We start from the raw sequence: 13,029 nt of genomic DNA on the forward strand, positions 1-13,029 counted from the left end.
CAACTTTCTGAAATTTCTTTAGGTCTTTTCTCTTCTGTGAATCAGAGCACAATATCTGGTATAGCTGAGCCAAAACATCTGTGGTGACTTGGATTATTTCCACTTTTTCAGGTGGTGAAGGAAATAGCTAGCCCACCAGCCTGGACACCCATCCAGAAGCCAGGCACCTGGAGAAACTGCCAAGTCAGCCTGGCAGAATTCCACCTGTGTTCAAAGACTATGGAAAGAGGAGGAGAGTAGTAGGAGTTCTAATAATAAACACTTGCAAAGCAAATTATTGTCCAAACACAGATTGATAACAATTATCTAATAACTTTAAGTATTTAATAAAAAAAACCAATACCTGTAGACATTGGGCTCCTGGATATTGGTAGTATACACGAGCTGCACCTAAGACATAGTGACAGAGAAGAGCAAAGAATGAATTTCTGTTCTTAGAATGTCGGCACCCAGAGTTAGAGGATGTTTTTAGCTTCTAAAGGAGACCGATAGTGAGCATATCTCTGAGATCTCCTTTCATAAAGCAGGGAAACACCAGCCGTCCCACAGAGAAAGGGCAAATTCTAAGCAGAGTCGCTGGCACATGAACAAATAATGGTGGTCCCCTCCCTGCCCTGGTAGCACTCAAATAGAGAAGTCATCATACCCAGATAAGAACTAAGCAAAATGAGCCAGAGCAAAGCCCCTTTAACTAGACAGGCCAGTGTCTAGGGGAAGATTATAACAGGATTAAATTTAACACACCAAAAGAAATATTGTGTGACTCTAAAGGGTAGTTGGTCAGCAACTCATTTATTTAATGAACAAATATTTATCAAGTGCCTGTCATGTACCAGGGCTGGGGCTGTAGAAGTCAAAAAAACAAAACAAAACAAATGAACAAAAACTGTTTACCCTGGACTTTACATTGCAGTGGTGAGAACCAGGTAATAAGCAAATTAATATATAAAAAAATAATTAATACGTAGAACTAATCAGGGAGTGGGAGATAGGAAACAGGGGAGAGATGGCAATTATAAATATATTGATTGGAGAAGGACTCACCAAGGGCCGGTAGGAGATGAGGAAAGCATATAGATATCAGGGGTAACATGGTCCAGGCAGAAAGAACAGCAGGGAGAGGAACTCCGGAGCATCAGCGGAACAGAAAGGAAGCCAGTGTGTCCTGAGCAGAGTGAACCAGTGAGACAGGGGCAAAGAGGAAAAGGAGTCAGATCATGCAGGTAGGGTGACCATATAATTTATTGTTCCAACTGTGATCCTTCTGAGAGTGAAAGATGGTATTAAAAATAATCAATATTATATAATTTTTGAAATACCTATTTATTGACCAAAATTTTGATTTTATTATATTGGGAGACCTATAAAATAATTCTATTCAAAACTTATTTGCAACATAGAATGTTCCAGAATGTTTTCAAATGATACACAGTTATGAACATTAAAGCAAAATATTTTTTTAAAAAGTTTTTGTATTGAAACAGGTCCACAGATCAATGGAACAGAATTGAAAGCCCAGAGATAAAAGCACACATCTACGGACAGCTAATCTTCAACAAAGGATCAGAGGGCCTCCAATGGAGAAAAGAAAGTCTCTTCAACAAATGGTGCTGGGAAAACTGGACAGCCACATGCAAAAGATTGAAAATTGACCATTCTTTTTCACCACACACCAAAATAAACTCAAAATGCATCAAAGACCTAAAGATTAGGCCTGAAACAATAAGTCTTCTGGAAGAGAATATAGGCAGTACACACTTTGACATCAGTTTCAAAAGAATCTTTTCGGACACTATAACTCCTCAGTTGAGGGAAACAATAGAAAGAATAAACAAATGGGACTTCATCAGACTAAAGAGCTTCTTCAAGGCAAGGGAAAACAGGATTGAAACAAAAAAACAGCTCACTAATTGGGAAAAAATATTTACAAGCCACTTATCCGACAAAGGGTTAATCTCCATAATATACAAAGAACTCACAGGGCTTAACAACAAAAAAACAAACAACCCAATCAAAAAATGGGCAGAGGACATGAACAGACATTTCTCCAAAGAAGATATAAGGATGGCCAATAGACACATGAAAAGATGCTCATCATCACTAATCATCAGGGAAATGCAAATCAAAACTACACTAAGATATCACCTTACACCCGTTAGATTGGCAAAAACATCCAAAACCAAGAATGACAAATGTTGGAGAGGTTGTGGAGAAAAAGGAACCCTCATACACTGTTGGTGGGAATGCAAACTGGTACAGCCACTATGGAAAACAGTATGGAGATTTCTCAAAAAGTTAAAAATAGAAATACCCTATGACCCAGCCATCCCATTACTGGGTATCTATCCTAAGAACCTGAAATCAGAAATCCCAAGAATCCCTTGCACCCCTATGTTCATCGCAGCATTATTTACAATAGCCAAGACGTGGAACCAACCTACATGCCCAGAAACTGATGATCGGATAAAGAAGATATGGTATATATACACAATGGTATACTACTCAGCCATAAAAAAAAGATAAAATGGGCCCATTCGCAGCAACGTGGATGGACCTCGAGGGTATTATGTTAAGCGAAATAAGCCAGTCAGAGAAAGACGAACTCTATATGACTCCACTCATAGGTGGAAGTTAACATATTGACAAGGAGATCTGATCGGTGGTTACCAGGGAAAAGGGGGGGGGTGGGGGGAGGGCACAAAGGGGGAAGTGGTGTACCCACAACATGACTAACAATAATGTACAACTGAAATCTCACAAGGTTGTAATCTATCATAACATTAATAAAAAAAAATGAAAAAAAAAAGTTTTTGTATTGATTATCTGAACATTTAAAAATAGCACAATAATTACAGACCTTATTTGGTTACTCAGTCATTGTTGTCTCTAATATTATGATGTGGAAATTTTTCTGAAAAAAGTATTTTATCCAATATGGTCTTATTTATTTTCATATTTTTTTATAAAATTGTGATCTTCTGCAAAGTTGCGTTCTATGGTTAATATATTTGAAATTGCGGACACTTTTACCTAATGCTTCTCTGTAGACCGTGATATTTTTAATTGAGAAAATACTCCCTCTCTGGATGCTGATGAACCTATTAATTCAGAGCCACTCCTTCTGAATGGATGATATTCTCAATTCTATTTTTTATATTAAAATGTGTAAATATTTCAGCCCCAATATTTTCACAGGTGCTCTATTTCTGCCTCCACTCAGAGCACCTTTCTTCAGGAATATTTTTACAAGACAGACCTCTTAAATTGTCTCTATTTTTGATCCTTTTTAAGATTTCATCAAATGTAAATACTGTAAAATCATAGGCCTTCACAATTTTATCCCATTCTTGCAGAGAATACAAATTTATCCAATTAAAATTAGGAGCTCTGTCAAAGTCAAGATTTTTCACAAAGTACAATTTTCAAATTAGGTAATTAAACCTTTTGAGCTCTCATCTTTTGATTTGCTCAGTTCCTCCCCAGCTTTTGCAGGGAGAAATGTGAGCTGCTTCCTTTTTGCAAGCTTTGTTTCACATAATTGCAACTTGCTAAAAGCTTCAAAAGCCGAGTTCTCATGTTTCATTCATTGAATAATCTGATTAAACATTTCTAACTGATTTTGCACATAATGTGACCTAAATTTAGGTTGCTTTACAAAGTGATTTTTTCAAAGGCTCAGGCTTTTCTAAACTCCAGCTGATGACAGGCAATACAGAGAGAAAATATACGCAGCCATGCTGAAATATTTTTAGATTCAACATCAGCTTCAGTTACAAAAGTTTAGGAGATGAGTTATATCTGATTGTGTGTGTATATATATGTTATGTATATGTGTGCGATACATAGGTATATATACATAATATTTGTAAATTTTGACAATTGTAGTTTCCATTTTGATTGGTAGAACATTGCAACTTGTTTGGAGGCAGTCATGAATTTTGTGCACATCACAACCAATTCAAAGTATATTTTTGCTCCATAGGTTTTTAAGTTTGTAAGTTTTTACCGCAATGCTGTGCTCCACCAAAATTTGTATTCGTATTATCACCTCCAAAGAACATTTTTCTTCATTGTTGAACATTTCAACTAAATTTACAAAGGCATTAAAAATGCCAGATGTTTCATTTTCAACAGAAAAATGAACTTCTAACTACTTTTTTTTGACACTTTGAACTGGATGAAAAATTAAACCATTTTGCAATTAACAAATTTTCTAACATAGGCCTCTGATATCAATCTGACATTATTTGATGGTTTGCAAAAGAGATCAACTCATTAATTCTCACCAGCTCACTTTACTTACAATCACAAGAAAACTTGAAACTGAAAATGAGTAAAATTAATTTACTTGATATAAACTGAAAGGTGTGCTTCACAATGACATATAAACACACCTCCTGCAGCTGCACATGTTGAATTGTCATCTTCAGGCACACTCTTCTTAAATTAAATATTAACTTTTGAAGAAGATAATGCTTCTTCACCATATTTGTGTCTTCTGGTTTTGAAAGAAACAGTGATATCTCTTTTGTCCCCATGACAGACAGTAAATGTTAACAAATATTTTGTGCAAACTACACATTTGTCATCAACTTTCTTAAGAAAATTAAACATGCAATTTGGGTTTTGGTTTCGGTTTGAGCCAAATGCTGCTAAATGTGTTTATTCCAAAATTAAAAAGCATTACTAAATAATAAATAGTTCTAGCATTACACATACAATTAACGACAAAAATGCTTTAACAAGAACATTTAGATTACACTACTCTATGGCAAGACTGCTTAGCCTCTATTTCCTACATATAATTTGTACAACATTAAGCTACAATTTCCCATTATTTCTTTCTGACCCAGAGGACGTTCCATGCATCTCACAGGCCACCACATGGACCACGGCAAGACATGAGCAAAGGTATAGCAAGTGGCCACAAGGGGAAAAAGCCTCAAAATCTTTCCTGCCACAACCTAGGACCAGAGTTAGCTGTTCCTGACTGCTGTGCTTGACCTCAGCTTTCACAGCCAGCACCCTGCATATTATCCTTGAAAGGGTGCTATCAGTTAGGTTTTGTCTGAACTAGATCAGGAAAACAGAGACAAGTTATCATTAGTCATCTTTTGGATTTAGCCATAATGAAATAAGAACTCTGTTCACTGCATGTGTGTTTTATATGCTACTAGATGAGACCATGAAAGAAGCCAGAAGAACCAAATGGAGGTCTATTAACCGATGCTGGTTTACTTTAACTCAAACACTAATAAGAAAACTTCATAAATAATAGAAAACCTGGGGTAAAAGGTAAAGCCAATAATAGAATGTCAAGAAAACAAACAAACCTGGGGCTCTTCCAAGTGAAGCAAGATATACGGTTGCCACACAAGGTCAGGGAAAAGATCACGGCTTTTACTCCAAATGAGATGCAAATTCATTGCAGGGCTCTCAGTAAAAGAAGGATATGATCTGATTTAACTCTTATGGGATCATCCTGGCTTCTATTTGGAGAATAAAGCGCAGGGAGGCAGGATAAGGGACCGGTTTGGAGTCTCTGGCTACAATCTAGCAGTGAGAACACACAACAGCTCCCTAGTAGAGAGACAGATGTGCATCCTTAACACTGCATGCATATAGCTGGAGGGAAGAAAAGCTAAAAGAGGAACCTACCCTTGGGCTCCAATTTCAGGTCTGTGCTACTAGTGATTTCATGTAGTGTATAAGCATGAATCAGAACATCATAGTTCAAAACTCACAGATACAAACAGCATCTACTTAATTCCTCTTACACTAATTCCATTCTCATCAAACAACTTTCTAATTATAAAGTAGATACACGTAGACTTATCTATAGGAAATGGATACATATATTAGCAAATACTAGTATCTGTTCTATGTGATAGTTTTAACTCTAACTAGAAATTAATAAATTGGATTTCTGGATTTTTTTATACATCATCTCTTATGAGATGTTTGTTTGTTCCCTTGAGCTTCATCATCTCTGGATATTCTAATAATTGAATTTTCTAATATATATAGCAGCAAGTAAGACCTGGGAAGTGGTGACCCTAAAAAGTCACCCTAAGAACACTTGTCTGAGCTGCCACCTGGACTTGCAGGTGATTTCTGGCCTGATCAAGTGCTATTCCAGACAAACTGCAGCATGCATCTCTGATGCCCTAACAGTAATATCAGAATATCCCAAATGAATTAGGGAATAGTCTCTGTTATCATGCCCTCACCAGAAAAAAGTCAGTTCTCAAAGGCTTATTCTTTTATAATGAGTTTCTCAACTTTCCTCCTCTTTCCAAAAACAAAGACCTTTAAGTTATCATTGAGGGGGGTCCACCCCATGGCCGAGTGGTTAAGTTCACGCACTCTGCTTCGGTGGCCCAGGGTCTCACTGGTTCGGATCCTGGGCGCGGACATGGCACTGCTCGTCAGGCCATGTTGAGGCAGCATCCCACATAGCACAACTAGAAGGACCCAGAACTAAAATATACAACTATGTACTGGGGGGATTTGGGGAGAAAAAGCAAAAAAATAAATAAATAAAAGAAGATTGGCAACAGTTGTTAGCTCAGGTGCCAATCTTTAAGAAAAAACAAGTTATCATTGAGGGATTTTTTTTCTCTTTCCTGGATATATGATTCTCCTTTCACATCATTTTATGTGAGATACAATTAATTTTCAGAAATGCACTCGAACATCTATATTCAAGGTATTCCAATAAATGAAAAGTTACCCGCAAGGGACTTGTGTCATCCTGAACAGAAAGGATCTTTGATGCCTCCTCAAGGTTACTCTCCTTTCTGGAATGCTGATCCAGGGGAAGAGGAGCTGGACTGGAATATTCATGACTGTCCTGGAGGGTGGAGCGTTCCAGTTCCTCTAATAAGGCATCTATATTAAAAGACATAAGAAAATCATAATATAGGATATGGAAGTCATCTGGAATAATTATCCCCTTAAATATCCCCACTCTGCCTCCATACATTTCCCTCTTCTCTTGGGTTAAGGCTATTTTCAAACATCTTCCTCTTACTTCTTATTTCACTTCAAGAATGTGGTTTATTCTACCAGGACATGTTTAATGCTTCCACCTACTGTATCCTCTTTCTTATTTCCTATAATGGCATTGAATTTCATAGTCTCACTCTATAATTTGACTTCTTACATTGCAGGGCATTAATTTTTATCATTCATTGAGATCTCCAATTAGAAAAAAGTAAATCCTACATATTTTTCCTATGAGAAAAACATAAGCAATTATATTAGTTTTTCAAAATACACCAGGACAGTAACATGTATTCTTAACTCTGATGATTTTTTTCTTATCCTAAGCACAGAACAAAATTCTCAAAACAAAATGTGTATAAATACTCTGTCTTTTAGGGTGTGGGAAAAAAGGTATTGAGGATAAAACAGATATCACAAAATCAAGCAAGAAGCTGCAATACAAACAGTTGAGATTTGTTTCTCTTGTAATCTTTTTGGGAAAAATCAATGGACTTTACAAGTATTACACATTTACCTTTCTGTTATGATGAAAATAATAATAATAATTAATAAAAATTAACATGACAGGCACTGTGCTCAGGAGTTTATATATTTCATTTAGTCATCCTAATGCTTTGATTTAGGCGATATTATTGCCCTTATTTTATAGATCAAGAAAGAGACAAATAACTTGTTTAAAGTCACATTGCTACTTAGTGCAGAACCTGGCTGTCTGATCCTGGGGTACATGATCCCTAGTCCCTGCACTAACTTCAAGTTTGAAATTCCAGTCCCCATTCCCATGTGGATTCTCTGGGTCATCTAGGCATGACATGCTCTTCTCTGAAGCCACCTCCTCACCTACATAATGAAGCAACTGTATTACAACAGTATTTTTCAAATTGGTGGACCTGTAGAGGATTTTTTACCAGGGGTTGCAGTTTTTAAAAGTTTGCAAAATACTGGAAGATATTATTTCTAAGGATCTGCCTAGCTCTGAAGTTCTCAGAAGATGAAAATGAACTTTGCAGGTCATTAAAAAAGCTTTTTCATTATTTCAGGTGTTGGGGCATTTCTTAACCACATAAGAAAAGGGCTAATCATTTCTTAAGAATGAAATCTTCTACAGATCTTTCTCAATCACCCATCTCACAAAAACAGTGAATTTTATGTACCATTTTAGAGATAAGCAAACTGAGCTAAACTCTTCAGGTCAAATTGCCCTTCAACAATGATGAAATCCGGCCTATGTGACAACATGGATGGACCTTGAGGGTATTATGCTAAGCGAAATAAGTCAGAGGGAGAAAGTCAAATACTGTATGATCTCACTCATAAGCAGGATATAAAAACAAAGACAAACAAATACCTAGCAACAGAGATTGGATTGGTGGTTACCAGAGGGGAAGTGGGGAGGGAGGAGGGCAAAGAGGTGATTAGGCACAAACATGTGGTGATGGATTGTAAGTAGTCTTTGGGTGGTGAACATGAGGTAATCTACACAGGATTTGAAATATATTACAATGTACACCTGAAAGTTATATAATGTTATAATCCAATGTTACTGCAATAAAAAAATAAAGATTGGCACCTGAGCTAAAAAAGAAACAAAAAGAAACCAAAAATTACCCTTCAACAAATAAATTGTAACGGAAAAAAAGAGATGGAGGGGGAATTCACAGATCAAAAGAGACTTGAGAGACATAACTAATTTCAATGTATGAACCTTAACTAAATAAACAAAAAGAAACAATCGGGAATGTTAAACACTGACTGGGTATGCAAGCATACTGAGTACTGTTAATTTATTGTAGATGTGATAAGGATATTTGATAATATTAAGTAATTTAAAATTACTTTAATTTTTAAAAAGTAAGTAAAATTAACATTTTAGGTGTGATAATGGTATTTCATGAAATTAAAGAATTATTATTAAGGACTTTGTGAGTGATAATGTTATTATGGGTTTTCGTGTGTATACATATGTATATGTATATGTATATACGTGTTTAAGAGATCATGCTGAGATATTTACAGATGAAATGATACAATGTCTGAAATTGCTTTAAAATAATCCAAGAGTGGAAGGAATGAATGAGTGTATAAATGAAATAAGATTGGCCAAGAGTTGATGATTGTTTAAGCTGGTTGATGGATACATCAGATTTCTTTAAACTATTTTCTTTACTTTTGTGCATTTTTAAATTCTCTGTAACAAAATGTTTTTAAAAAGAAGAGAAAAGAAAAGAAAAATAAAACTAAGGTAGAATTAGAAAGTAAAAATTTTTTTTTCAGGACTTTACTAGTCAGACTGAATTCCAAATTTCTGATTTCCAAATTTTTATTCTGTATCCCTCTATTAAGATATAGCCCTTTTCTTTTCTATTTTCTAAGCTTTGTTCCAAGTAGAAGTCATGAATCCTCTTAGATTCAAAATAAAAAGACGCTTACAATAAAGATTAGGGGAAGAGGAGACCCTCTATAAGAGAAGTAAACCATACCACGAAGAGGAGAAGGTTACCCTCAGAAGCACCAGCTAACCAAAGTTGCTGAAACTCTCTCTTCTGGGTCATAAGTTAACAGGCCTTTCTCTTCCTGTTTCCTATGAGGGCACATATCACCAACATCCCAAGATTATTTTGCCTTTTGCAAGATTCTGTAATTTGAAGATGACTAATTTCAGTATGACAAACATGGGATTACTGGTGGTGGAGTGTATTATACTGAAAACTCTACGGTCCGTCTCTATAGCCCTTCATCTGGAGAAATCAAATAATATCAACGTTAACATGAAAGGAGTAAAGTGACATCTCTTCGGGGTCTCACTGGATTGTGATGATTTCATTCAGAGCCAGAGTCTTCTCCTGGTTCCCCTTTATCTAGCATCCTCATATAACGAGGATTTTGATAAAGCTGTCTGGGTGGATCTGAACTACTCATCTTGGAGGAAGTATTGCAGAGAGGAAATATTGGCCCGCCTGTTCTGACCTGTTCTCCATGCTATTTCTGTGCAAGGTGGAAGACCCACCCTGAGTCTTTTGGGTAGTAACTGGGCTGATGACAATTTGAAGAAGCAGTTGGAGTTTAACCACCTGGATAACGTACAGGAATGTTACCTTCCAGGCTGCTTGGTATTTTCTGGACCAAATTTCTCTATGATTCATCCTGCTCAGGAAATGCAAAACTGAGCAAATCTATTATTTTGTAATTATCTGGGTTATTCTGTTGGCTGGAACACCTAAGCCAACAAACTTCTAAAACTGGAGAGCATCTTGTAGCTGAATCAGTTTTGGTGTCAGGTGCTCCAGAGAGTGATGTAGAACAAGTTATTTTGTTTTTCTTAGTTTTCTCATGTGAAAAATAAAGGCGGGGGGATAATACCTATTTCAGAGGTTGCTTTGGACACTAAAATGATTAATGTATGTAAAAATGTCTAATTTTAGCGTAAGTCATTGAATAAGTATTAATTTCCTTTTGAATTACTTTCAGGAAAGCCATTAGGTATCCCTATAATAAAAAACCAGAGCTGGACTCCAGTGGAACTAAGGCAAAAGTGTGAATTTCCCTATCCCTCACACAGCACAAGAATTTGGATTCCACACCAAGCCCAAAATATATTCTACCCCAAGTATCAAAATGGACTTTACTTACAACCAATTCAACACCATCTTTTCATCATCAAAATCCCTTCCCTCCTGTAATTTGCCTTTCCTCCTCCCTCTACCTCTCCAGCTCTCAAATCACAGTTCAAAATTTTTTTTTTAAAGACAATGTGCAAGAGATGTTTTTGCTGTCGTTGTTTGCACTTTTGACATACCCCAAACATACAAAAACTCACAACACTGCGGAATTAATAACACTTGGAAATTGGGTAAAGGTTAGTGACTCAGTGCTAGTAAGGCTGCCAGCAACAAAAGTTTGCAAAGGATATGGAATGAGTTTCAAGAATGACAAAGATTACATTACTCCAAAGGTTTGAAATGAGGAATTTCTCTGAGCAATGTGGCCAATAGTTTCACTGCTAGTTTTAATTGCTTTGGAGTGGAAGGAGCTATCATATTCACAGGCCATAGTAATCTGTTCTTTCAGAACTCCTTTGAATAAATGCTTAGCAACAGAATCCCTGGAGTTACAGTGCTATGTCTTCTTGATTTAATACTAAACCATGGAACAAATGAAACCACCCTGGCCTTTCTCCAACCTTTGCGGATCCCACATTCTTATACTTCTATTTCTCCTCATAACACCCTTTATCTCCCTCCCTTTTCTTTCTTTTGAAAGAAAGAAAACTAAATGCAAATTGCATTTCTGCAGTTGCCAACTGTGTGAACATCCTATGATCTCCAGTAGCCCCAAAAGGGCAAAATGCCCATAACAAAATGGCAATTTCAATCACAATTCAGTCGAAAAGTATTTGTGCAGAGTTTACTCGGAGGTTAGCACCTAAATTCTTTGCCTACATTCTGCCACTGAAAACAGTGAACCCATAGTTCCCCAAAACAATCATAGTTCCTCACGCTTCACTCTTGGTTGGGCTGAGGTCAGGAGAGAAGTGAAAATATACTCTTCCAGCACTACCCTCCAGCTGACTAGAAGTCCACCCCACCACACATGAAGATGGCAGCCAAGACTTCATTCCCTCCAAGTTTCTCCTCCAAGAAGGTCCTCACTCACCCAACTCTTCCATTGTCACACGTCCAAGATGCTCTGGTGCCACAGGTTGTGAGGAACTGCTTTGGCATGTGCCGGAGAAGAGGACCACAAAGGAACTGAATGAGACAGCGTGAAGCAGCCTCTATAACCCTTTTTGGTTCCTGTATTTGCTTAGCACTTCCTCTCTTTTGATTTGGTGAGTTTTTTCTTTTTTTTTTCTTTTTTGTCGGTCAGAGTTTTAAAAACGGGACTGAAATGAAAAGGTGGGTAGGAAGATTTGAGTTCTGGTAGTGCATTGGCCAGGGTGATAAAGATTCAAAATTAATTTTGAAAAATTTGAACACCTACTATGTGCTAGGATTCATCTCGAATTCATGGAAATGGCATATTTGTACTTGCGTTTTTTCCCAATATGGGTATACCACTGTGACTGGGCATCAGGGAACCTACCTTTTTTTTTTTTTTTTTTTTTCTGTAAAGCTTGTAAACTGCGGAGGCATAGCTTCCTTCATAGTTAACCAGCACCCAATTCATTTGGCTGTCTTTATTTCTTGAAGACATGCTTACCTGTTTCCTAAATAGATTGCAGATACATTAAAGGCAGGGCAGAGGCATATTCATGTTTGGGTTCTCAGGACCTGAGTTATTTCAGTGGTCCAAAATGCAAACAACTATAGGGGTCATTAAGAATGAAACCAGAAGATTTAAGACACCAGGTGCTAAACTGCAGACATCTCAATTAAGCATAATTCTGCCTAGTTACATTGCCTTACATTAGCTTCTCTGAAAAGTGACACTGAGGTTAGCTTTCAACTTTTTTACTGCTATGATTTTATTCATTTTGAATGAAACAGAACATTTACAAAAGGCCTACCATGAGAAGGTAGTATGTAAAGAACTATAATTATGGCCCTGTGAAATAGATATTATCCCCATTGTTACCAGTGGTGAAATAGACTCAATAGAAAACTGCTAAAATTAATAGAGTTAGCAGGTAGCTTTGCTACTTACTATAATCCAAATTTAACTTCAAATCCTGTGATCTTTCCTCTACAACACAGTAGTCTTTTTTAGGTTGATCTAAAGGAATCATTCATTCTCCATCCCATTGTGACTCTTAAGACCTTTTTTTTTTTTTTTTTTTAGTGGAAAAGAGAATCCACTCTGCATTACTCTGAGCAACCATTGGATGTCAGTGCTGTTCCAAAAGTCTGCTCACTGCAAAGATCGGTTTGAAAAAATCCCCATGCACAGGATGCCAGACAGTTTTAACAAGTGAAAAGCCATTAGCCTTGTGAAAGTGCGCAATACTCAATAGACATATAAAACATTTGCCGAATCTGAAGTGTAACTGAGCCAAAATACTAAAACGAAAAATGCACTTCAGCA

General features: G+C 36.7%; 1 protein-coding gene across 7 annotated transcripts in view; it reads right to left on the minus strand.

Annotated features, from left to right (window-relative positions):
• LPXN (leupaxin) overlaps positions 1-13,029 on the minus strand; it is a 37,518-nt gene that overhangs the window by 21,868 nt on the left and 2,621 nt on the right. For 2 of the 7 annotated variants that reach the window (XM_070563981.1, XM_008536927.2), the window contains exons 2-4: positions 11,662-11,890; positions 6,734-6,891; positions 344-390 (exon numbers count right to left, since the gene is read on the minus strand). In XM_070563981.1, coding sequence (XP_070420082.1) covers positions 344-390; positions 6,734-6,891; positions 11,662-11,674 — 218 coding nt within the window. In that variant the 5' untranslated portion in view covers positions 11,675-11,890. Of the gene's footprint in view, positions 1-343; positions 391-6,733; positions 6,892-11,661; positions 11,891-13,029 lie in introns of those variants that run through there. The other 5 variants (XM_008536926.2, XM_070563980.1, XM_008536929.2 and 2 more) reach the window with 3 other exon arrangements.

This window comes from Equus przewalskii, chromosome 11 (assembly GCF_037783145.1).
Source record: "Equus przewalskii isolate Varuska chromosome 11, EquPr2, whole genome shotgun sequence".
Lineage (NCBI taxonomy): Eukaryota > Metazoa > Chordata > Mammalia > Perissodactyla > Equidae > Equus > Equus przewalskii.